The 27,181-nt window shown below is 42.1% G+C and overlaps 1 protein-coding gene across 1 annotated transcript in view; it reads right to left on the minus strand.

Annotated features, from left to right (window-relative positions):
• The window catches only part of LOC139025674 (1-phosphatidylinositol 4,5-bisphosphate phosphodiesterase beta-1-like), a gene marked incomplete at both ends in the record, with an annotated part of 55,703 nt that overhangs the window by 20,495 nt on the left and 8,027 nt on the right, over nt 1-27,181 (minus strand). The window contains 10 exons of the mRNA XM_070440835.1: nt 1-96; nt 293-363; nt 1,252-1,338; nt 1,937-1,967; nt 4,396-4,500; nt 6,053-6,193; nt 7,172-7,256; nt 8,018-8,100; nt 13,506-13,522; nt 13,613-13,759. The exon at nt 1-96 is cut by the window's left edge and continues 1 nt beyond it. Coding sequence (XP_070296936.1) covers nt 1-96; nt 293-363; nt 1,252-1,338; nt 1,937-1,967; nt 4,396-4,500; nt 6,053-6,193; nt 7,172-7,256; nt 8,018-8,100; nt 13,506-13,522; nt 13,613-13,759 — 863 coding nt within the window. The remainder of the gene's footprint in view (nt 97-292; nt 364-1,251; nt 1,339-1,936; nt 1,968-4,395; nt 4,501-6,052; nt 6,194-7,171; nt 7,257-8,017; nt 8,101-13,505; nt 13,523-13,612; nt 13,760-27,181) is intronic.

Consider the following 27,181-nt stretch of genomic DNA (forward strand, 5'->3'; position numbering starts at 1 on the left):
TTTGGAGGCCTCGAAGGAGTTAAATTTGACTGGCTGGACATAACTGACTAGGTTGGACATCTCCTCTGTGGCAAACGCCTCGCTGCCCGCTGTACCCTGGAGGAGGAACACACAACAGTCAGAAAGAGAATCCTCCTCTCCTCCCTCCTCCTCTCCTCTCCTCTCCTTGTTTGACTATTGAAACATAGCCAGAGAAGTAAGTGTGTTTTTGAATCTCCACTAGGGGGCARCCTAAGAACACAATACATGTAACAAGAGACCTGATGGCGCAGGAGAAAGAATGAAGATGTACCTCATCCATGGACCCCTTTTTACAGTCATCGTCATCATCATCCTCATCGTCACTCTCTGCCTCAACTTCACCTGAAAGACAAACGCAGATTTAAGTTAGCTTCTCAGACTACATGCTGGTGATTACTGAAGGCTGTATGGTCAGAGAGCAAGCMCCAGGGGTTAGACTTCTGAAGGGGGTGGATGGAGCTGTAAGCAATATGGAAATAGATCCACCAAGCTTTTCAGTGGGGTTACTGTAGGGCCACTTAGGGAAAAGGGYGGAGGGAGCTAGGGATAGGGGGTATAGGAAAAGGAATTAAGGGAAGGAGCTAGAGAAAGGGAATAGGGGAAGGAAGAAACTAAGGAAGTGACTAGGTTTTAGAACTAGGGCTACTAAGGGTTGTTTTAGGACCAGGTAAAAGAGGAGGAGGAGTGTCTGATGGGGTATTTCTATGTATTATGGATCCCCATTGGTTCCTGCCAAGGCAGTAGCTACTCTTCCTAGGGTCCAGCAAAATTAAGGCAGTTATATCCAATTAAAAACATTACATTACCTTTCACAACAGATTTCACAACACATTAAGTGTATGCCCTTTTGGCCCCTGCTCCACGACCACATATCTACAACACTAAATCCATGTGCACGTGTGTATAGTACGTATGTTATGTGTGTGTGCATGCRTGTGTCTATGCCTGTGTGTGTGTGACTCTTCACAGTCCCCGCTGTTCCATAAGGTGTATTTTTATCTGTTTTTTAATCAAATTTTACTGGTTGCATCAGTTACTTGATGTGGAATAGAATTCCATGTACAGACCAAGGTTATGGCTCGGAAAAGGCTATAAAGACACACCTGACACCCAAACCATATTTTGCTTCAGAATTGATAAAAAATGAGGTTAGAGTCAGGTTCAGTTTTAAGTTTTGGCTTGTCGGTTTAAGAGTAGCTGTGTCCTTATAGTCTTTCCCATATGGCTCACCGATGGACTTCCTTCCCTGTGATCTGAGGCTGAGCCCAGCGACCTCTATCGGCTGGGAGGACTCTGTCATCTCCTGGTTGGTCGACCCTGGTGGACAGAAAACAATCAATAACCATTATGTGATACTGTATATGCAGTGGAGGCTGGTGTCACTTTTAAATCGGAGGATGGACTCATTGTAATGGAATGGATGGAACAGTATGAAACACAGAGGAATCCATTTCCATTCCTGCCATTACCATGAGCCTTTTCCGAGATATTTCCCTTCACCAGTCTCTACGAAATGCTTCAGAGATCAAGATGGACTGCTGTAGCGCAGGATGAAATGTGTCTGTGACTCTACCAGCAGGGGGCAGTGTGTACCTTTATTTAACTAGGCAAGTCAATTAAGAAATTCTTATTTACAATGACAGCCTAGGAACAGTAGGTTAACTGCCTTGTTCAGGTGCAGAACGACAGATTTTTACCTTGTCAGCTCAGGGATTTGATCTAGCAACCTTTCGGTTACTGGCCCATCGTTCTAACCACTAGGCTACCTGCCGCCCCAAGTGTGGCAMATGGCTGGGAGTCCCAGTAGGYTGCTGTTGATGGATGCAGGGTGATTCTGTGTGAAGGGGAATGCTAAGAACATCAATCCTGCTGCCTGCCTCCCTGCCTGTCCTGTTCTGGTAAAGCATAGCTGTACCAGAGGCACCCGGGTAGCTATAAAACTTAACCTGACACATGCACACACATGCACAGAAGGACACACTCATGCACAGAGGCATGCACACACACACATACACACAGTCTTGTACAACTAACCTAGTGTGGACACACAATTCAGTCCCATTCAAAATACCATTTCCCCTAACCCCTAACCCTTACCCTAACCTTAAGCCTAACCGTAACTCTAACCCTAGCTCCTAACCCTAACCATAAAACTAACCCTAGCTCCTAACCCTAACCATAAAACTAACCCTAGCTCCTAACCCTGACCTTAAACCTAATTCTAACCTTAATGCTAAACCCCCCTAAAAAGTAGCATTTGACGCTTGTTGGGACAACAAAAGCCCCCAGTTGTCCAATACTAACACAACACACACACACACAACACAACACACACACACACACACACACACACACACACACACACACACCACACACACACACACACACACACACACACACACACACACACACACACACACACACACACATCACACACAAGTTTGTCGGCCATTGACAGACAGAGGATGTTTATTTGAATTATATTGGTGGGAGAATTGCTTGCCAATCATAAATCCTACATCTTTACAGTAAGACCTGGCTGTAGTTGATCATTCATCACTTCCTGGCCCTCTCCATCACTGAGCTGTGTTGTTACTACTTCATATACTCATAACAGTGAGGCTTGCTGCGGGAGGATGGCTCATAATAAATAGTCAGAACAGAGCAAATAGAATGGCATCAAACACCTGGAAACCATTACAGCTATTACCATGAGCTTATCCTCCCCAATGAAGGACCACCCAACCTCCTGTACTCATATAAATTCAGCAAAAAAAAGCAAACTGTCTTTCAAAATAATTCGTAAAAATCCAAATAACTTCACAGATCTTCTTTGTAAAGGGATTAAACACTGTTTCCCATGCTTGTTCAATGAACCATAAACAATTAATGAACATGCACCTGTGAATGGTCGTTAAGACACTAACAGCTTACAGACAGTAGGCAATTAAGGTCACAGTTATGAAAACGTAGGACACTAAAGAGGCTTTCTACTGACTCTGAAAAACACCAAAAGAAAGATGCCCAGGGTCCCTGCTCATCTGAGTGAATGTGCCTTAGGCATGCTGCAGAGAGGCATGAGGACTGCAGATGTGGCCAGGGATACATTGCAATGTTGTACTGTGAGACGCCTAAGACAGTGCTACAGGAAGACAGGATGGACGGCGATCGTCCTCGCAGTGGCAGACCACGTGTAACAATACCTGCACAGGATCGGTACATCCGAACATCACACCTGCGGGACAGGTACAGGATGGCAACAACAACTGCCCGAGTTACACCAGGAACGCACAATCCCTCCATCAGTGCTCAGACTGTCCGCAATAGGCTGAGAGAGGCTGGACTGAGGGCTTGTAGGCCTGTTGTAAGGCAGTCCTCACCAGACATCACCAGCAACAACGTCGCCATGGGCACAAAACCCACCGGCGCTGGACCAGACAGGACTGGCAAAAAGTGCTCTTCACTGACGAGTCGCGATTTTGTCACACTAGGTGATGTCGGATCCGCGTTTATTGTCGAAGGAATGAGCGTTACACCGAGGCCTGTACTCTGGAGCGGGATCAATTTGAAGGTGGATGGTCCGTCATGGTCTGGGGCGGTGTGTCACAGCATCATTGGACTGAGCTTGTTGTCATTGCAGGCAATCTCAATGCTGTGCGTTACAGGGAAGACATCCTCCTCCCTCATGTAGTACCCTTCCTGCAGGCTCATCCTAACATGACCCTCCAGCATGACAATGTCACCAGCCATACTGCTCGTTCTGTGCGTGATTTCCTGCAAGACAGGGAATGTCAGTGTTCTGCCATGGCCAGCGAAGAGCCCGGATCTCAATCCCATTGAGCAAGTCTGGACCTGTTGGATCGGAGAGTGAGGCTAGGGCCATTCCCCCAGAAATGTCTGGGAACTTGCAGGTCCTTGGTGAAGAAGATGGGTAACATCTCACAGCAAGAACTGGCAATCTGGTATGTCCATGAGGAGGAGATGCACTGCAGTACTTAATGCAGCTGGTGGCCACACCAGATACTGACTGTTACTTTTGTTTTGACCCCCCCCCCTTTGTTCAGGGACACATTATTCAATTCTGTTAGTCACATGTCTGTGGAACTTGTTCAGTTTATGTCTCAGTTGTTGAGTCTTGTTATGTTCATACTAATATTTACACATGGTAAGTTTGAGTGTACTGTGTGTGTGTGTGTGTGTGTGTGTGTGTGTGTGTGTGTGTGTGTGTGTGTGTGTGTGTGTGTTGTGTGTGTGTGTGTTGTGTGTGTGTGGTGTGTGGTGTGTGTGTGTGTGTGGTACTGTAACCATACCTGCGCTGGGAGAAAGGGCTCATGCACACTGATGAGTCCTGTAGTATTGGAGGCCTGTTCTGACAGTTTTCTTCTTGGTACTCGATGTCTTGATGTGTTTCTTCTTGTTCTTCACCAGAATCTTTCCCATCAGATCCATTGGACTGGGCAGGGGCACCCCTGTCTCCAACTAGAGACGAGAGAGAAGAGACAGAGAGAGAGGATAGAAGGAGAGAGAGAGAGAGAGAGACGGATAGAGGGAGAGAGAGAGAGAGGATAGAAGAGGAGAAAGAGAGGAGAGAGAGAAAGAGAGAGAGGAGAGAGAGAGAGAAGGAGAGAGAGAAGAAGAGAGAGAGAGAGAGAGAGAGGATGGAGGAAGGAGGAGGAGAGAGAGAGGAGAGAGAGGAGGAGGAGGGAGAGGGAGAGAGAGAGAAGGAGGGAGAGAGGAGAGGAGAGGAGGGAAGAGAAAGGATCAGTAGAACGAGAAGAGAGAGAGAGTTAGACTCTTTACTTGAGAGTAACAACCAAGAAAGGTTCCTACTAATGATGATGTTGGTGGGCGTGTGTGTATCAAAACAAACTTGGTGTTGTGATGATGACAGGGTGTTGGTCAGTCATAGTGTAAAAGGCTTCTTAGTGACCTGAATGAAATAAGGCCCTTACAGGCTGTGATGGCAAGCAAGTGTTTAGTTTACAGCTTCAACACTTTCTACGCCCCAGAATGGGGTTTCCTTTGGGGAGAGTGGGAGTGTATGCTTACAACACTCTCTCTCTCTGGAGAGCAGACTTGAGTAGGCACAGCACTGGTTTATTCATGTGATGCCCTTCTGTTCTGTTGGATCACACTGCTGATGTCCATTGATAACGGAGTGTTACATGCTGACCAAACCGGACGCGTGCGTCGTCCACCATTATCTTCATCCACACCAGAAGTGATCAGGACACGCAGGTTGAAATATCAAAACAAACTCTGAGCCAATTATATTAATTTGGGGACAGGTCAAAAAGCATTAAACATTTATGGCAATTTACCTAGCTAGCTTGCTGTTGCTAGCTAATTTGTCCTGGGATATAAACATTGGGTTGTTATTTTACCTGAAATGCACAAGKTCCTYTACTCCTACAATTATTCCAYAGATAAAACGGTAAATCAAGTTMATTTCTAGTAATCTCTCCTCCTTCCTTCAGGCTTCTTTTTCTTCTTCKGACTTTATATGAYGGTTGGCAACCAACTTTACAGCATTATTTCAACTGACTGGAGTGAGGACCTCAGTTCATCTTCCAATCACCAAYGTGGGTATATGCTCCTAAAAACCAATGGGGAGATGGGAGAGGCTGAACTTGCAGCCCGATGAGGGTCACAAATAGAACCAATTTCTATTTTACCGCCTGGCCACGCAGCCGCTCGCTAACAGGCTAACCATGCTGCTCGCATAGCAAAATAAATGTAGACATACAAGTTTTTCAATCATTGTACCCACACTGCTCGTTTTTAATAACCTGCCCAGGGACTGCGGTTGAAAATTAGCCGGCCGGCACTTTTACTGAAGCGTTGATTAATGTGCACTGTCCCTGTAAAAATAAAATAAACTCKAACTCAAACTTGTCTTCAGTTCTCTTTCATCCTCAAGTCAGAGAACATCTCGATCCATACAAATACACGTTACTTCTCACCAAAACGCAGCTCAGCATTTCCGCTTAATGGACTGTAAAGGACATCACACTTCTTGCTTAGTCAGTACTGCTTCCTCCTGATTCAGCTCACACCGAGGCTCAAACCCAGGACCTCTGCCTTCATAGCACGTGTCCACCCTCCCGAAGCAGCTTACCAGCTGGCGCCACCGAAGTGAACAATTCTGCAGTGCAGGTGGTGCCACCTCAGGCTGAGGAGGAAGTGTAACACATCCCTATGAGCTACAGGAGCAACAGAGGGTCATTGATCTGTGAGCAACTTTCCGGAAGCAATCATTCCATTACAACCATCTTTAGTCCCCCATGGCCATGTCCTAAACTCCCATATCAATCACACTCAGTGGCGAATTTGGCAACAACAAAACATTGTTGATGCATGCCAGCAAACCCACTACACAACACAACACTAAACAATAAATGAATTGCACTATAATGGTGACAAACGGTGCCCAAACACTGTTAGGGCCAACAGCAGTCCCAACACCTTACCACTGCTACACCAGGCTATCAGCGGAGCCTTGTCTGGCAGCGAAACAGTTCATTCAGCCTCATTTACAGCCTTTAAAAAAAACATTGCTGTGTGCTTGTGAGTGCATTTGTGCGTGTTTATGTGTGTGTGATTGTTGTTATGTCAGAATGGACTCTGACAAGAAGTTCCTCCACAAAGGGACAATGCAAGCTTTTGACTGGTAGCCATGGCAACTGGCTGGAAGTAGATAAGAAAAGAAGCACAGTCTACAGATCACCCCGTAACACAACACGCACGCACACACATAGACACACAGCACAACCCAGTGACTGCCCTCTGTAACTTATCCCCTTATAGCTGACTGGTAGGGAGAGAGGAYCATGTGGTTGTGATTGCAGACAGATGAAAAGGGTTGGTTTGGATAAAGAGCGATAGAGAGAGGAAGGGAGGGAGAAAGCTGAGGGAGAGAGAGGGGAGAGGCAGCGGAGAGTGAGAAAGAGAGAGAGGGAATGAGAGATCAAAAGAGACAGGTAAACATGTCGTTTTAGTTGACATGAGGCTGTTTAGAGGGTCACTCAGGGGTGAGGGAGCGGAGAGAGACACTACACTCACTGGTCCATGTCATAGAGGTGTGTTGAACTGTGTATTTGATAGTGTGTAAACATCAGTGTATGTGCAAGCAGGGGTCTTGTGTACTTACAGGGTACTTCTCCAGAGGGTCGGTCAGTAACATGTCTCCAAATATTGATCTGCAGTACTCCGCCATCTTGGCCTGCTGCTTGGGCCTGGGAGGCAACACACATACAGTGTTACAACCATTACAATCACCTCACAGTGGTCTAATGTTGGTATTTAGCAATTTGCTACTGAAGTTGATAGCGTTAGTGTGAACGATTGGGATTTGAATCTGGGTGTCCTTGGGGAGCTAACGCAAGTCTCCAGGTCTCAGCTCAGGCAAGGTCACTAAACATGCAAATGTGGCTCACCAAGCCACCTTCGCTGCATTAGCATCTAGCTAGCTAATGGCTTCAGAGCGGCTAGCTTTAGCATGTAGTGAGTCACTATTGACTTAAGAGTGACTAGTATGAGCAAAGATGGTGATAAATGAAGATAGTTCATTCAGGCCTTTTACCATTGAAAACAATTGTCAGTGTACTAACTGTGTGTGTCTCAGATAGACACCAATCCAATAGCAGCTGGGTCTGGTCTACTCAGAGTAGTTCATTAACTTTTATTGAACCAGAAAAAAACTGCGAGTGGGGTGTCTCCCTTCCTCTTCCGTCTCTGGTATTAGCATGTAGCTATTAGTTAATGSCCTCCTTTAAGAGTGGCTAACATTAGCATATAGCTAATTAGCGCAATACATAAGAGTGGCAAGCATAGCAGCTAAAATTGCACTACAATAACCATAGAATACAGAGGTTCAGAATCACTGTTTGAACCGATGTTAAACAAAGAGGAAAAGGGTTGGAGTGTACATTTATCAAAGACATCAAACARAGGTAAACTCCTGAAACACACAGAGGCGTGAGAGTTGTTGACTTACGAGTCCACGTGGTTCTCAAAGGAGAGGATGACAGGGAAAGGGGAGGTCTTGAAGGCACACCCTGCTATGGCCTCAATCACTTCCTATAGACACATAGAGAAGACAGACAGGGTATATTATTTGATGACAGATATAAAATGGCTGGTGGTCAGGCTATCGCAAAATATCTATTATGAATATTTGAAGTACAGGAGTGTTACAGTGATGTGGAGAGCCGCTGGTGTAGAGCTTGTTGACTCATTGGACATCTGATAGGGATGTTTAGTAGCGTAAGACTAAGTGGTTAAGTGAATTTTACAACCATTTATATCGACGCAAGTGGGTAAATACACTTAATAGCTTACCCTCTATCTCTCTCACACACACTTCCCCTTCTCTCTCTCTCTATCTTCCGCACATTCTCTCTCTCTCATTCCCTCTCTCTCTTTCTCTCTCTCATTCCCTCTCTCTCATTCCCTTTCTCTATCAGTCCACTTACACTTTTCTATTTCACTCTCAATCAAAGTCTCCTTCTCTTGATCTTAGGCTGCGTTTACACAGGCAGCCCAATTCTGACCTTTTTTCCACAAATAGTTTTTTTATAGTTTTTTTGCACCAATTACATCAGATATTTCAGAGCTGATCTGATTGGTAAAACCATATTTAGCTCTTTCTCTCTCTCTCCCCTCTTTCCTTTCTCTCTCTCTCTCTCCCTCCCTCTCCCCTCTTTCCTTTTCTCTCTCTCTCCCTACCTCTCCCCTCTTCTCATCTCTCACTCTGTCCCTCTCCCCTCTTTCTCTCTCCCTCCCTCCCTCTCCCCTCTTTCTCAACTCTCCTCCCTCCCTCCCCTCCCTCTTCTCAACTCTCTCTCCCTCCCTCCCTCTCCCCTTCTTTCTCTCTCCCCTCCCTCCCTCTCCCTCTTTCTCAACTCTCTCTCCCTCCCTCTCCCCTCTTTCTTCTTTCTCACTCCCTCCGTCTCCCTCCTTCTCAACTCTCTCCCTCCTCTCCCCTCTTCTCTCTCTCCCTCCTCTCCCTCTTTCCTTCTCTCTTTCCCTCCCTTCTCCCTATTTTCCCCTCCTCCTCCATGCCCATTGTCTCGCTTCCACTCACTCTTTCCCATCCCTCCCCATCTCCCTCCATTTCTCTCTACTATCTCTCTGTTTCCAAAACAGTTTACTTGAAGGAGATTTCAGTTGTCATGGTGAATCCGTGTGTGATGACAGTTCTCTTCGGTGGTGCGTCCCTCCAGCAGTCCAGCTCGATACAGCGACAACCTGACAGGAGGACCTGCCGTACATCCTACCGACGAGTTACCTTCCAGCTGGCCCGCTACACAACACACACACACACACACACACACACACACACACACACACACACACACAACACAACACACACACACACACACACACACACACACAACACACACACACACACACAAACACACACACACACCACGACTTGCTGGGGATGACAGCATCTTAAGACGCCTCTTACTCCATTACAGGAAAGTAACTTCTAAATGAGTTTCTGCCTTCAGCACAGTTCTGATTAGGAGCAGATTACAGACGGATCAATGTAAAGAAATAATAATGCCCTGGCCATAAAGTAATCATTATGACTTGTTAGAAATATTATTGTCCCCTCTGCCAAGGGACAGAAATATCCCTTTAAAGCTGACAGTCTGCACCTTAACATAGTCATTGTATAATTTGACATCCGAGGTGCTGGAGTACAGAGACAAAACAAACATGTCCAATACTTTTGGAGCTCACTGTATTACCGGGGTGTTTGAGGGGTGCACTTAAATCTCGGCTGGATTGATTGCTCTCATTCTATTCCTGTGGTAGTCTTCATACTCTTGCTTGGCCTGTCATTTATTCCTGTTAAAGTCACGGTGGGAAGTGGTTTTGTATTGCTCTGTCAAACACACCCGACAATGACTGAAAATGCTCAATAGAATACATTGTCTATAAGAACGCTACACCTTCGTCTGGAATTATAACACATCATCTCGACACTTACATCACAAGAAAGAAACTTTGTTTTAAAGGGTGTTTGTTTTCTGTTGAATTGAAAAAGTAATAATTTGATAGTTTAAATGTTTACAAAATAAATGCGTTGAAATGAAAGCAACTTCCAAAAATGAACACTCAAATTATAGTTAACAGTATTATGTCTGATCTCGCAAACAATGTAAAGTATGTAATAGGTGTAAACATGTTGATCCAAGGGTATCCTGCTATTGCAACCTGTTAAATTATGCAAGAGAACGTGACCAACAACAGTAATTAATGAGGTAGACAGACAGACACAGGTGAGTGCAGGTAGGGTAGACAAAACAGGTAGTGCAGGTAGGTAGAGAACAGGACGACAAGGCTCAAACAGGTGAGTGCAGTAGGGTAGACAAAACAGGTGATGCAGTAGGTAATACAGAACAGTGATGACAGGTAGGGTAGACAGAACAGTACGACAGTAGGGTAGACAGAACAGGTGAGTGCAGGTAGGGTAGACAGAACAGGTTAGTCAGGGAGAACAGTGAGGTAGGGTAGACAGAACAGGTGAGTGCAGGTAGGGTAGACAGAACAGGTGAGTGCAGGTAGGGTAGACAGAACAGGTGAGTGCAGGTAGGGTAGACAGAACAGGTGAGTGCAGGTAGGGTAGACAGAACAGTGGAGTACAGGTAGGGTAGACAGAAACAGGTGAGTGCAGGTAGGTAGACAAGAACAGGTGAGTGCAGGTAGCGGTAGACAGAACAGGTGAGTGCAGGTAGGGTAGAACAAACAGGTGAGTACAGGTAGGGTAACAGAACAGGTGAGTGCAGGTTAGGGTAGACAGAACAGGTGAGTCAGTAGGGTAGAACGAACAGAGTGAGGTCAAAGTTAGGGTAGACAGAACAGATAGGTGCAGTGCAGGTAGGGTAGACAGAACAGGTGAGTGCAGGTAGCGGTAAACAGAAAAGGTGAGTCAGGTAGGGTAGACAGAACAGGTGAGTGTACAGGTAGGTGATAGACAAGAACAAGTGAGACAGATGGTAGCGGTAGACAGAAAGGTGATCAGAGGGTAAGAAAAAGAGTACAGTAGGTAGACAAGAAGTGAGTGCGAGTGGTAGACAGAAAACAGGTGAGGTAGCAGTAGGGTAGACAGAACAGCGTGAGTGCAGTGTAGGAAAGTACAGAAGACAGGTGAGTGCAGGTAGGGTAGGACAGAAACAGGTGAGTGTCACTAGGGTAAGACAGAACAGGTGAGTGCAGGACGTAGGGTAGGGACAGAACAGGATGGTCAGGTAGGGTAACAGTAAACAGTGTGAGTGCCAAGTAGGGTAGACAGCAACAGGTAGTGACGTGGTAAGACAGTAAGCGTAGCTAGCACAGGTAGTACGGTAGAAGGAATGCGAGTAGCAGCATGCAGGTAGGGTAGACAAACAGGTAGCGTGTAAGGTAGGGTAACAAGAATCGAGAACAGGTGAGTGAACAGGTGATGCGTAGGATAGATAACAGGTGACGGGTAGGTTACAAGCCAGGTAGGTAGGTAGACAGAACAGTGAGAAGTGCAGTAGGGTTAGAGACAAGAACAGGTGTAGCTGCAGTGAGGTAGACAGAACAGTGTGAGTGAGTAGGGGTAGACAGAACAGGTGAGACTTAGGTAAGAAAGAAACAGGTGATACGCAGGTAAGGGTAGACAGAACAGGGAGGGCAGTAGGGTAGAAAGAACAGTGAGTGCAGGGTAGGGTAGAACAGCAACAGGTATATCAAAGGCTAGGGTAGACGAGAACAAGGTGAGTGCCAAGTGAAGGGGTAGACAGAACAGGTGAGTGCAGGGAGGGTAGACAGAAACAGGGTGCAGTGTAAACAGTGTAGTAGGGTAGAACAGAACAGGTAAGTGCAGGTAGGGTAGACAGAACAGGTTATGCAGGTAGGTAGACAGAAAAGGTGAGTATCAGAGTAAGGGTAGACAGGAAGTCAGGTAGTACAGAAGGTCAGTCAGGGTAGGGAGACAAAACAGGTGAGTGCAGGTCAGGTAAGAACAAAACAGGTGAGTGCAGGTAGGGTAGACAGAACAGTAAGTCAAGGTAGAGCTGAACAGTAGGAGTAGAGACAGAACAGGTAATGCAGGTAGAACTATGACAGAACAGCGTAGATCAGACGGGTAGACAGAATCAGGTGAGTGCAGGTAGGGTAGACAGAACAGTGAGTGCAGGTAGGGTGAAAAACAGAGAGATGGTGAGTGCAGAAGGGTGCAGATACAGGTAGAGATAGGATACAGAAGCAGCGTTGAGCAGGTAGGGCTACAGACGAGGCAGGTAAGGTGAGGACAGATAGGTGAAACGTGAGACAGGGTAGTAGCACAGAACAGGTGAGTGCAAGAGTAGGGGTAGACAGAACAGGTGATCAGTAGTGTAAGACAGAAACAGTGTGAGGTAAAAGAGAATCAGGATACGTAGTACAGAACAGGGGACGTAGCAGGTAGGTAGACAGAACAGGTGAGTAACAGTAGGGTACACAGAAACGAGTGAGTCACGCGTAGGTGAGACAAACAGGTGAGTGAGGTAGGGTACGAACAGAACATTGAGTGCAGTAGGGTAAAACAGTGAACGTTAGGTAAGAAGGCAGGTACAGGAGTAGGACAGAACAGGTGAAGTAGCAGTAGGTAGAACAGTTACAGCGTGAGTACAAGGTAGGGTGAACAGAACAGGTGAAGTGGCAGTAGGGTAACAGAACATTGATGAGGTAGTAAACAGGTGAGTCCGTGAGCCAGGAGCAGAGTTAGAATACAGTGATTCATAGTGAAGACGGAGGCAGTAGGGTAGACAGAACAGGTGAGTTAGGGTATGAGATTCATGTGAGCCTGTTCACCTTTAGATGTCAGAAAAAGCAAGTCAGCCCATCAGCTTTTGTTGTGCAGCCCGTTCCACCCTTATCTAAATGTTGCATATATGCAAATAGACCCAGTGTATTTAAGAAATTAGCACATATCATTTCATTTTATTTTAACACAAAAATATAATATAAATACCTGATACAATTAGAAAATGTATAGTATGACTGCATTCCCCCCCCCCCCCCCCAAAAAAAAAAAACAGGACATTTATGTCCTATCATTTTATGTGCTATAATTCATCAATACTTGAGATAAAAAACAAGTTTGGAGTATCTTCATCTGTTGTCCAAGTGTTGAATTTATTAGAATTGTTTTTAAAACTGTTTAACAATTTTGATGACCATTTCTATTTTCATTATTTGACGTTAGCCTATTACAGAAATGTAATATTCCTCTTGTGGGAGAAATTTGATTCACTTGAGAGATTTTCACACACTCCCTCTCCCCGGAACAGATTTGAATAGATTAATAATATATATAATCTATTGTAGCTAGAATGGCCTTTGTAGTTTTGGCTTCTATTCTTATTGCTGCCATAGGCTAGTCAGTCTGAATACCAGTCTGCAGAAATGTTGAGGGTGCTGTTTGGATAAGCACCTGAGGTGCACAGGACGGAAAGGAACCTCACTGGCTGAATTTGATTCTCTTTGAAAGGGTCAAACAACCATATATGATCATGTGTTACTTATTAGTTATCACAGTACTAAAAATAAAGACATTTAAGAATAGGCCTACCTGTGAGGTATGTGTTGTGGGAGGAGTTGATGAAGTAATGAGGCAGTGGTAGGGTCATGTCTTCACTCTGGTCCAGCTTCTCTGGGGGGATGATGCTGTTCTCTTCACTACTCAGGTACTTGGCAAAGCCGTCCACCGAGATCTGACCTGTGGGAACACACAAAAACACACAACATGTTACTGGTTGGACTGTAGTAGGGCTGTCCCCAACTCAAAAAAACTTGGCCGACCAAAAGTTGTCTGTTTTAAACGTGTATTTTTCCATATATAGACACACCCTATGTGTTTAAAAAAAAATCAGCAATAGGTATTGAGCTTGTCTGATGCTTTAAGTTTACGGTTTTATGAAATAAACAAATGCCTCAAGAGGGCGCCAGAGATCTAGATAACCAGAAGAAAAAAACCTGACCCAACTATKCTCCTCCCGCTCCTGTTGGCTTTCGCAGATTCTGCTATTACTCTCCTGAAGTTGCCGGTAATAGGCTACATGAGGAGTCAGCAACTTTTCTCCTATGGAATGCCAATTTATCTTACATTTCTACCAATCTGTGTGCCAGTTATTGTTTTCACATGCACATTTTCGTGAAACAGTTTCATTTAATTTATAATAAGGTCTTCATATCTCAAAATTATTGTCATGTGGTTAATCAAATTCTATCCAAACCTAAATTAAAATGATACAAACTAAAAAGTAACTTCTTATTGCCATTGTCAACTATGTTAAAACAGCCTACATGAAGCTAATAATAAAAACATTGCAGCCTGCAGGTAGAAAATATCCTGATGAAAATAAATATCCTATAAATCACATTGGCTACACATGGCCTGTCTGCAACGAATTTGAAACATTGTATCAACTATTAACTTGGTTACAGCCGAAGCTAGCGAACTTGCAACATTGTATAAATATTCTGGGCCCTCAGTTTCGGACCAGTGAGCTCGGGACAGACAGCTGGAGGTTATTTGCACAAGGGATAAGAAGCAGTGCTTGACTTGGGCATGTTCTAACTGCTTGAGCTCCTGTTCCTCTTATAGAATCAATAGTATTGTGCCCAAAATAGAGTACCATACCCTATTTCAGTCCAAGCAAGCACTTATAAGAAGTAATCAGATGTTCTCATTGGATCAGAGCATGACATTTTTCCCTTTCACGACTGAGTGGTAATTGAAAGGGAGAGAGCTGGAATGATTTATAAAATACATTGAGGAACTATTGCAATTCTCATGGATCTAAAAACAGACTTTGTTTTTTTGCTGTTTGAGGTGAAGAAACATTACTTTGAGAAGCTCCACAGGTCATTAGTGGTTGGTGCGTTAAGCCAATCAAAATACTATCAAGATCCTATATGTCATTCTATGTATAATCAGGTCAGGTAGCCTATAGGTCTACTTCTATGTATAATCAGGTCAGTCCCTATAGGTCTACTTCTATGTATAATCAGGTCAGGTATCCTAATAGGTTCTACTTCTATGTATAATCAGGTCAGGTAGCCTATAGGTCTACTTCTATGTATAATCGGTCAGGTAGCCTATAGGTCTACTTCTATGTATAATAGGTCAGAGCCTATAGGTCACTTCATGTAGTAGAGCCTATAGGTCTACTCTAGTGTGTAATCAGGTCAGGTAGCCTATAGGTCTACTTCTATGTATACATCAGGTCAGGTAGCCTATAGGTCTACTTCTATGTATAATCAGGTCCGGTAGCCTATAGGTCTACTTCTATGTGTAATCAGGTCAGAGTAAGGCACTATGAATGCAGTACTATGGTCTACTTCTATGTATAATCAGGTCAGGTAGCCTATAGGTCTACTTCTATGTATATCAGGTCAGGTAGCTATAGTCTACTTCTATGTATAATAGGTCAGTAGCCTATTAGGTCTACTCTTATTATAATAGGTCAGGTAGCCTATATTCTACTTCTATGTATAATCAGGTCAGGTAGCCTATAGGTCTACTTCTATGTATAATCAGGTCAGGAGCTATAGGTCTACTTCTATGTGTAATCAGGTCAGGTAGCCTATAGGTCTACTTCTATGTTAATCAGGTCAGGTAGCTATATGTACTCTATGTATAATCAGGTCAGGTGCCTATAGGTCTACTTCTATGTATAATCAGGTCAGGTAGCCTATAGCACTTCTATGTAATCAGGTCAGGTAGCTATGTCTACTCTATGTGTAATCAGGTCAGGTGCCTATAGGTCTACTTCTATGTATAATCAGGTCAGGTAGCCTATAGGTCTACTTCTATGTATATCAGGTCAGGTACCTATAGTCTACTTCTATGTATAATCAGGTCAGGTAGCCTATAGGTCTACTTCTATGTATAATCAGGTCAGGTAGCCTATAGGTCTACTTCTATGTATAACATTCCAGGTAGCCTATAGGTCTACTTCTATGTAATCAGGTCAGGTAGCCTAATAGGTCTATTTCTATGTATAATCAGGTCAGGTAGCCTATAGGTCTACTTCTATGTAAATCAGGTCAGGTAGCCTATAGGTCTACTTCTATGTATAATCAGGTCAGGAGCCTATAGGTCTACTTCTATGTATAATCAGGTCAGGTAGCCTATAGGTCTACTTCTATGTAATCAGGTCAGGTAGCCTATAGGTCTACTTCTATGTATAATCAGGTCAGATAGCCTATATGTCTACTTCTATGTATAATCAGGTCAGGTAGCCTATAGGTCTACTTCTATGTATAATCAGGTCAGGTAGCCTATAGGTCTACTTCTATGTATAATCAGGTCAGTAGCCTATAGGTCTAATTCTATGTATAATTAAGGTTCAGGTAGCCTATAGGTCTACTTCTATGATAATCAGGTCAGGTAGCCTATAGGTCTACTTCTATGTATAATCAGGTCAGGTAGCCTATAGGTCTACTTCTATGTTAATCAGGTCAGGTAGCTATAGGTCTACTTCTATGTGTAATCAGGTCAAGGTAGCCTATAGGTCTACTTCATGTGTAATCAGGTCAGGTAGGCCTAATGGTCTACTTCTATGTGTAATCAGGGTCAAGGTAGCCTGTAGGTCTACTTCTATGATATAATTCAGGTCAGGTAGCCTTATATGTCTATTCTAATGTGTAATCAGGTCAGGTAGCCTGTAGGTCTACTTCCTATGTATAATCAGGTCAGGTTAGCCTATATGTCTACTTCTATGTATAATCAGGTGTCAGGAAGGCTTATAGGTCTTTCATGCTATCTCATGATAGTATTATGTATCAGTCCAGGTAGCCTATTAGTTCTACTTCTATGTATAATCAGGTCAGGTTAGCCTAATAGCTACTTCATGTATAATCAGGTCAGTAGCCTTATATGTCTACTTCTATGTATAATCAGGTCAGTAGCCTATAGGTCTACTTCTATGTATAATCAGTCAGGTAGCCTATAGGTCTACTTCTATGTGTAAATCAGGTCAGGTAGCCTATAGGTCTACTTCTATGTATTAATCAGGTCAGGTAGCTATAGTCTACTTCTATGTATAATCAGGTCAGTAGCCTATATGTCTACTTCTATGTATAATCAGGTCAGGTAGCTATAGGTCTTACTTCTATTGTATAATCAGGTCAGGTAGCCTATAGGTCTACTTCTTATGTATTAATCAGGTCAGGTAGCCTATAGGTCTAATTCATGTGTAATCAGTCAGTAGCCTATAGGTCTACTTCTATGTATAATCAAGGTCAGGTAGCCTATAGGTCTACTTCTATGTATAATCAGGTCAGTAGCCTATAGTCTACTTCTATGTGTATCAGTCAGTAGCCATAGGTCTACTTCTATGTGTAATCAGGTCAGGTAGCCTTATAGTCTACTTCTATGATGTAATCAGGTCAGGTAGCCTATAGGTCTACTTCTATGTGTAATCAGTCAGGTAGCCTATAGGTCTACTCTCAATGTAAATCAGTCAGGTAGCCTATAGTCTACTTCTATGTTAATCAGGTCAGGTAGCCTATAGTCTACTTCTATGTTAATCAGGTCAGGTAGCCTATATGTCTACTTCTATGTATAATTCAGGTCAGGTATAAGCCTATAGGTCTACTTCTATATAATCAGGTCAGTAGCCTATATTCTACTTCTATGTATAATCAGGTCAGGTAGCCTATAGTCTACTTCTATGTATAATCTCAGGTCAGTAGCCTATAGTCTACTTCTATGTATAATCAGGTCAGGTAGCCTATAGGTCTACTTCTATGTATAATCAGGTCAGGTAGCCTATAGGTCTACTTCTATGTAGGTAAGTCAGGTCAAGGTAGCCTATAGTCTACTTCTATGTATAATCAGGTCAGGTAGCCTATAGGTCTACTTCTATGTGTAATCAGTCAGGTAGCCTATAGGTCTACTTCTATGTATAATCAGTCAGGTAGCCTATAGGTCTACTTCTATGTATAATCAGGTCAGGTAGCCTATAGGTCTACTTCTATGTATAATCAGGTCAGGTAGCCTATAGTCTACTTCTATGTATAATCAGGTCAGGTAGCCTATAGGTCTACTCTATGTAATAATCAGGTCAGTAGCTCTATAGGTCTACTTCTATGTATAATCAGTCAGGTAAGCCTATAGGTCTATCTTCTATGTATAATCAGGTCAGTAGCCTATAGTAACTTAGTGTAATCAGTCAGGTAGCTATAGGTCTACTTCTATGTGTAATCAGTCAGGTTAGCCTATAGGTCTACTTCTATGTGTAATCAGGTCAGGTAGCCCTTATAGTCTACTTCCTATGGTAATCAGTCAGTAGCCTATAGGTCTACTTCTATGTTAATCAGGTCAGGTACCTATAGGCTACTTTCTATGTATAATCAGTGTCTAGGTAGCCTATAGGTCTACTTCTATGTATAATCAGTCAGGTACCTTATGCGTGCGCGTCCTTACTCAGCATTGACAGGAGAACTCCAAACAAAAGACAATGACTAAATTGACCAAAACTCGTAAATGGAATGAAATAACCAAAACTTGTTTCTCACAAGTGTTAGCATAGGTTGTGCACTCTGCAAACAACGTGTCCACTCCGACAAGATAACGGTAAGACCGGAATAATATTGAATGCATTAACAGAAAATTATCGGTAACCAAAGTAACAAACATTGTAGAATGACAAATTACAGAATTAACGGTAAATTGTAACTACTGGTGATATATTGTAATGGGAATTGATCTACACTAACAAATCAAACAATTCACACAATGAAACAATGAATGTGCACAAATTGCGGGAAGAGAGCGCATTCTGAGAGAGAGAAGTGCATTGTGCATCTGGGCCATGGTCAATCCCACGTCTGCATTGGCCATGCAGCATTTACTGTGATACTGCCTCAGCAGACGTCAGGGTAAGAATGGCCTCAGCAGACGTCAGGGTAAGAATGGCCTCCGAGCAAGACGTCAGGTAAAGAATGGCCTCAGCAGACGTCAGGGTAAGAATGGCCTCAGCAGACGCAGAGGTAAGAATGGCCTCAGCAGAAGTCAGGGCATTCATACTTCTCACGCTTCCGCAGAAGTAGTGCAGAGCTGTTGTCAAGGAAGTGAGTTTGTGTTTTCTACAGATGTACCGCCCCCAACCTACCGTCAACCAATCATGTCAATGTGTGCTTCCTCCATGTCAATGTGGTCTAGCAATGTTACAAAATTGGGAGGCATGGCGATGTGGTACGGAGCTCGATTTGGCCTCTGGAGGCTCACACCCTCCATCTGGAGACTGCGACCACATTTTTGGATAAAGCATAAAATTGGCTTTAGTCTAGGTCTCCGTGATGGATGTAGTGTCATCCGAATGGCCGCAAAATACTGTATAATAGTTGGTTACTGTTCGACTAAAAGATCATCTCTAGATGTTTACTGCTCCAATAAAACAATCTCATAAGTTGTTACTGTTTGACTAAAACAATCGTATGTTGTTAGCTAGTTTGGTAAAACAATCTCTAGTTGTTAACTGCTCACTAAACACTCTATTGTTCTGCTCAACTAAAAACAATCTCATTTTGAGTACTGCTCTGACTAAACAACTGTAATTTATGTAAGCGTTTTGACAAAATAATCTCTATTTGTACTGCTCAACTAAAAATAATCACTATTTGTTACTGCTCAACTAATAAGAATGTCTATTTTGTTAACTGCCAAACCTAAAAATAATCTCAGTTGTTATTGTTTGATCTAAAACAATCTCTATTTGTTACTGCTCAACTAACACAATCTGTATTTGTTAAACTGTTGACTAAAACAAATCCTAATTATGTGTATACTGTTTACTAAAAACAATTGTCTATTTTGTTATCTGTTTACTAAAACAAATTCTCTATTGAGTTTACTGCTCAATTCTAATAACAATACCTCTTATTTGTTTTACTGGTTTGACCAAACAAACTCTATTTGTTACTGTTCAACGAAAACATCTCCTATTTTACTGGCTCGACAAAACAATCCTATTATGTTTACTTGTTTGACTAAAAAGACAACCTATTGTTTTACTGTTTGACTATACAATGTCTTTTGTTTCTGCTCAATCTAAGAACAATACTCTATATTGTTCCTACTGTTTGATCTAATAACAAACTGGGGTGAATTTGTTACTGTTGACTAAAAACTAATCGTCATAAAGTTGTTACTGCTTCACTAAATACAATCTCTTAGTGTTTCTGCCCTAAAACAATCTCTATTTGGTTACTGTATTGACTAAAATCTTCTAGTTGTTACTGTCTACTTACCTCTTATTTGTGTAACTGCTCAGACTAAAAATCTTCTACTTAGTTACTGTTTGGACAAAAAACAAACCTTAATTGTTGTTACTTGTTTGCGTAAACAATGTCTATTTGTTACTGTTTGACTAAAACAAGCTCTATTTTTTACTGTTTAGACTAAAACAAACCCTAATTTTGTTACGTGTTTACTAAAAACAAACCTCTTTGATTGTTACTTTGTTTTGAACTAAAACAAACTCTACTTGTCTACTGTTCAACGAAACAATCTCTATTTGTTACTGTTTTGCTCTCTCTATTTGTACTTGTGTCTAAAATATCTCATATTTTACTGTTTGACTAAAACAAACTCATGTTTACGCTCAACTAAACATCTCTATGGTTTACATTTTTGAACTAAAACAATCTCTATTTGTTACTGTTGACTAAACATCTCTTATTTTGTTACTGGCTCACCTAAATCTCTTTATCGTTTACTGTTGTACTAAAACATATCCTATTTGGTTACTGTTTGACAATGAATCAAACCCTATTTGTACTGTTTGTACTAAAACAATCTCTTATTTTGTTTACTGTGTTGACTTATAACAATCTCATATGTTGTTACCTCATTTTGCTTCGATTCTTAAATACAAATCATCTATTGTTCTACTTGGTTTTAACTGACTAAAGACAATACTCTATATTGCTTTACTAGTTTCGACTTAATATACTAATCATCTATTTGGTGGTACTGTTTGACTGAAACATTCTTCTATTTTTTTTGTTTATCTCGTTGAGCTAGAAACACCAATCTCTTTATGGTTTCGTTACTGGTTTGACTAAACTATCTCTATTTGGTTACTTGTTATTGTGACTTAAAACAAACTCTACTATTTAGTTCAATGCTGATTATATTTTCTCCGAAAACATCTCTATTGGGTTATTAGCCTACGACTAAAACAATCTCTTCATAATTTATTCGGGAGTTGACTAAGATACAATCGACTACTAGAAACTTGATGTTTACGGTGTTTCTCTATGTGTAGGCTACGTTGTTGGTGCTATTCTTGTTTGATCTTTGATTGTTGTTTTTTTTTTGTTTCTTTGACTAAAACAATGTCTATATTTGTTACGCTCAACTAAAACAACTTCTCTATTTGTTACTGTTTACTAAAACATATATCTTTTGGTATTACTATTTGAGGTTTTTTTACTGCTTTGTTACAAAACAATCCTCTAGTTGTTACTCTCAACTATAAACGATCTCTAAGTTTACTGCTCAACTAAACAATCTCTATTTGTTACGTTGCATGCTCTCTTGTTAATGTCGACTAAAACAATTTCTATTTGTATACTGCTTCAAACTAACAATCTCTATTTTGTTACTGTTTGACTAAACAACCTAATTTTGTTACTGTTGAACTAAAACAAGTTCCTATTTGTTACTTGTTTGACTAAAACCTCTATTTTTTTTACTGTTATAAACAAACCAATTTGTTACGTGGTTTGACTAAAACAAACTTCTATTTGTTACTTGTTTGACTACTAAACAAACTCTATTTGTTCTACTGGTTCAAGCCGAAACCAATACTCTATTGTACTGTTTGACTATAACAATCTGCTATTACTGTTACTGTTTGCTAAAACAAATCTCTATTTTACTGTTTGGACTAAAACAATTACTCTATTTGTTACTGCTTCAACTAAATCAATTCTCTTATTGTGTTACTGTTGGACTAAAAACAAATCTCTTTTGTTCATCTGTTTGTACTTATCAATCGTCTATTATGTTCTCGCTCGACTAAAACAATCTCTATTTGTTAACTGTTTTGGAACTGGAAAACATCATCTATTTTGTTACTTGCTCGAATAAAAACAATCTCTATTTGTTGTACTTGTTTAGACTAAAATACAACTCATTTGTTACAGTTTTGACTAAAACAATCTATATTATTTGTTATTGTTGAACTAAAAACAATCTTCTATATTGTACTGCCTCGATCCTAATAACAATCTCCTATCTGTTTAACTGTTTGACTTAAAATAACAAACTCTAAATGGGTGTTATCGGACTTATGCCTAAAACTAATTTATCATATTTGTTACTGTTTGGATCTATTGAATAACAATCTCTACCTTTTAGATTAATACCCTGTCTTGACATAAGTTTAACAATACTCTATTTCCGTTTAACTGCTGAGTTATGAACAATACTATCTCTTTCATTTTTGTTTATACGTTTTATTGATCATTTTAAATGTACGAATCTCTATGAGTTTGTACTGTTTATAACATTGTTCTTTTGACTGCTAAATGAGCATCTTCTATAGTTTTGTTACTGCGCTCAAGGCACCATAACATCTCTATTTGTTATCTTGATCTTTGACTAAAAGGGCAATCTCTACTTTGCATTTATCTTAGTTTCTAGTTAAATACAACTACTTACGTTATAGTTTACTACTGTGCTTCTACAATACGCTTTAAATAAACTATCTCCTATTTGGTGGAGGCTGTCTCTAACTAGAACAATCTCTTTTGTTTACTGATTATTAGAGGCTAAATCAATCTCTATTGGATCTACTTGTGTTTGATCTTTTAATTTACAATCTTTATTTCTTACTGATTTTTAGCTAAAACAATCTCTATTTGTTACTGTTGTTGACTTAATCACATCTATAGTGTTTACTGTTTGACTTAAAATGAATCTTGGTACGAAGCCTTAATACTGTAAACAATCTAACCCAGTCTTATACTAGATTGAGGATCAGTCGCTGGTAATACGTATCGGTGTTGTCTTAGTATATACTCCTCACACTACTCAATACCTGGGAAGCCCTCGCGATCCTACAATCTGACCTGCATTCGATATCAAGATGATGCAAGAACAACAGCATGATAAAGTCAGAGAGCTGAGATAATATCGATCATAGGAATGGTACAACATGCTTTAAATCTTTTGTTGTCCAACTGTGTTGTAGTATCGTGTAGCCTAGGTTGAAGGAGCATAACCATTAGATTGAACCTGTTCAATCATCACAGAGTGCTGCATAAGGCAGAGACAGACAGTGCTGTAACCTGCCTAGTTTCATGCATCCGTAATGTGTACTGCTGATTCAGCACTAGATTAGTAACCATGCTAACTAGAACACAACATGGCCTTGTCACCTGTCTGATTCAGTCACTAGATGATAACCTGCTGAATTCAGAAGCACAGGGGGGCTGTAACTCCTGAAAGTCTCTACTCATTCTGTGTCAACACTTGCTGACAGACAAGACACGCCTTTTGTGTAACACTGCTGATTCGATCACTATAGGTATACTTACTCACTGCTTTGACTCATCACTAGTGTGGATGCCTATAAGCGATAGAGCTAAAACACTGGCCGCTACACCAGTCGATGAACATAGGCTGTCATCACTAGTGTTATATCCTCTGATATCACAAATGAACGCAGACTAATGCGTTAGTCTAGACCTGCTAGCCAACATGAGTACAGCTTGCACAACTCATGCTGGTGACCTTTGCATACAACATAGTTGACCAGAAACCCATGCGCTGAATCCAGCCCATATGCACTAGGATGCGTAACTCACTTCTGGAAGTTGTAATACCTATCTTGGGACACCGTGAAGCCCAGTACAGCACTGTAAACCTTGGCTTAGACCTTCTAAATACACTAAAAGGCTGTAAAGACCAACGGCTCTGAAACTGCCCATCAGCAAGCTCATACAACACAGGCTTCTGATCATACCCTGAACTGATATCAACTAGGGTCTTATTCACTAGTTAGTAGAACCCAGATGCCATAGGCATTCTACATACGCTTTGTAAGCCTGCATAACTGAACATCAGCACACGCACTTGAACCTTGCTAGCCTATCGCATAACAACGCTGGACTTGGCTTGTACTCTGCCTACCACTAGATTCATCACTATGTACACCTACGTAATCAACATTAAATCCCATGAACATGAGGAACACTAGAAACATGCCAGAGACAAGGCCTGTCAACCATTGCACTGACAGTCAGTTCACAACAAGACCTCTACAGAGCAGAGCGTCGTGTGAACCACGCCGAGTAGATATGCACCTGAAACTCTTGAGACTCGTGTAATCCAAATCCATGACATATGGGTATACTTACCTCACGAGTCACTAGTGTCAACACTGGCACTAACCGTTAACCAGATCTACGCCTTCGATGTCATACCTGCCTGAGATTACATCACTAGTGTAACGTGCCGCACGGAAAGTCAGGCAGAAGTCAACGACATGCTTACACCTCTTGATGTTTGCATTCGAACAAGTGTAGACAATGAACTGCTACCTCGGGAACTAGTCCTAAACTCTTGTAACTAACAGTAAGCAGAAGCACTGTCCACTGCCTGAATTCAACATCACCCACTGAAGTGATACCTGCGGGTTGACAAAGCAGACAAGTGGGCGTAAAACCTAGCCGTTCTCGCAGCACTAGTGGTAGACCATAGATGTACAGGCTGGACAGGCTTGTGATACCCCTGTCTGATCTTCAATTCTACTAGATGTGAACCCACTGTCTTTAACAAACGAATGCTAGACATATGCTAGTACACACCTGCTGAATGGTGTATCCATCCAACATACCCGTTGCTATAACCCGAGCACATGACACGGAAACGATAGAGGCTGCGAGGCTGACATGATCCTGAAACCTCTGCAAGCAATTGTCTCAATCCTGGCCTGCACTAGTAGTGCCAATTAAGCTGAACCTTATCCTCATGCCCACTGGTATCCTCGTACTACGCTTGCCTACACTGCATGAGAAGCAAGAACAGCAGCCTGGTGAACCTTGACCTGAACTGCGTTATTCCATCAGTAGTACAGATCGTATGACCTCTGCTGACAAAGCAAGACAGGCAACTGGTAACAGGTGCGTATCCGATCGAATCATCATAGTGCCGTACTATGTCCTATGCTGATCAGAACACAAAGACAGGCATGGACCAGTGACCCTGGGCTGATATATCATCCTCGACATAGTCAATTCGTCACCTACCTGACTATGAGTCAGAGACATCATACCGAGGTATGTAACCATGCCTATGATTGTCAATCCAGCCTTAGTGTAGATACCGGCTACGTACCAGGTAAACACACGTATCAGCCGGCTGAGTAAGCCTGCTGATTCACATTCACTCAGTAAGTTAAGTGATCACTGAGCCGACTGTAACAGTGCACTAGTGTAACGCATGCGTTAACACGAAAGACCTGACAAGCTTTCCTGTCCGATACTCAATTCACTAGTGTTAACCTGTAACTGGAAGACTCGATTTTGATCCCAACCATTCCTCCTCACTATTTCAGTTCATGTGACTGACTATGTTGCCCTCATGTCGATGTTCCAGTTCACAGGTTGAGTGTGCGTTGCACGTGAGTGTGAATCGGACACGGCTGCAGTGAATACATTGGGCGGTGGAATGGAAAACTGGATACATATAGGGATCAAAAACCTAGGGAATGTGATGTTGATATGTGGTATTCAAACACATCAAGTGTGTTAAAGTTGATGACTGTTATATAACACTATGTTAGAGTACCAATACCGTTCTGTTCCATACTATTTACCACTACTCCCCAGTTATGTGGGTGTGTGTGTGTGTCTATAATTAAGAGGGCCACTGAAATCAATCTCAGGGACGGAAGTCGTTTCAGTCCCAGACTATAGGAGGACGCTATGACACACTGAGGGTCCCGCTACAATCATACTCTGGTGCATCTTAACAGCATTTGGTGTGTGTGATCAATCGTAGCAACTGTTTGATCATGGTACAAGCAAGAGGAGGAAGGATGTTGTAATAAAGCTAATAATGCTTTTAGCTTCCCGATTTATTAAAATCACACTCAAACATCGAATAGCATTTTCTTAAATGCAGTATATCAGGTGCATGAAGCTGATATGGTGCTGAATAAAAGCCTGCATTTGACAACTTCAGAACCTCCAGCTCTCTCTGACAGGACCATGCCTTTAAATCATACACATTCACTTGCAGGCAGACACGTCACACACGCACACACACCATTTACTAAACGCAGGCATCCGTTGATCAATGATTCGCATAGGGGGTAATCCAGGGAAATAAAACGCTAACAAAAGCAGCGCAGATTAGCCTCTCTCAACTGCACAGGCACAACAGAACTAACGACTGACACACACCAACACACACACACAACACACACACAACCAACACACAACACAGACACACACACACACACACTACACCACACACACAACAACAAAAACACACACACACACACACACACACACACACACACACACACACACACACCACGAGCACACACACACACACATGCACATACCAGGCGCACACAGATGCATGTGCACACACCTATCTCCCTCTGTGGTAAAAATCCCTCTGTCATACAGCTGAACAGCTCAGGCTTACGACTAAAACACATACCCCCACCAGCATACCACCACTCCCAACTACCAATACAAACACAAATAAATAGCAATCACTACTGTTACACAAAGGCAAAACATGCTTGGGCTTTAAATGATTAGCTCGCTAACATGCTAATTATTCAACTGAACTAACTCTCCTCCTTACTCCTATGCATGGAACACATTCAAATCGCTAATTTGCTAGCTCGTTTATGCTAATTAATGCAGCTCTGCCTCTTGCAAACTTTCACGGCTAATTAACAGTGTTCTCTCTGTGACAATCGGAGCTACCGGATCCTGGGAGACCACACGAGGGACAGCTTTAAACTCGTACAGACTTCGACCTCTGCAGGACACTGCAGAGGTAAGCTGTATCCAGATCTTGGCTGTGGCTCCTTCTACACTACCCTGGTGGCAAATAGGGCTCCTTCTACCTACCCTGTGGCTGTAGGGCTCCTTCTGA

This window comes from Salvelinus sp. IW2-2015, unplaced genomic scaffold (assembly GCF_002910315.2).
Source record: "Salvelinus sp. IW2-2015 unplaced genomic scaffold, ASM291031v2 Un_scaffold3048, whole genome shotgun sequence".
In the NCBI taxonomy this organism is placed as follows: domain Eukaryota; kingdom Metazoa; phylum Chordata; class Actinopteri; order Salmoniformes; family Salmonidae; genus Salvelinus; species Salvelinus sp. IW2-2015.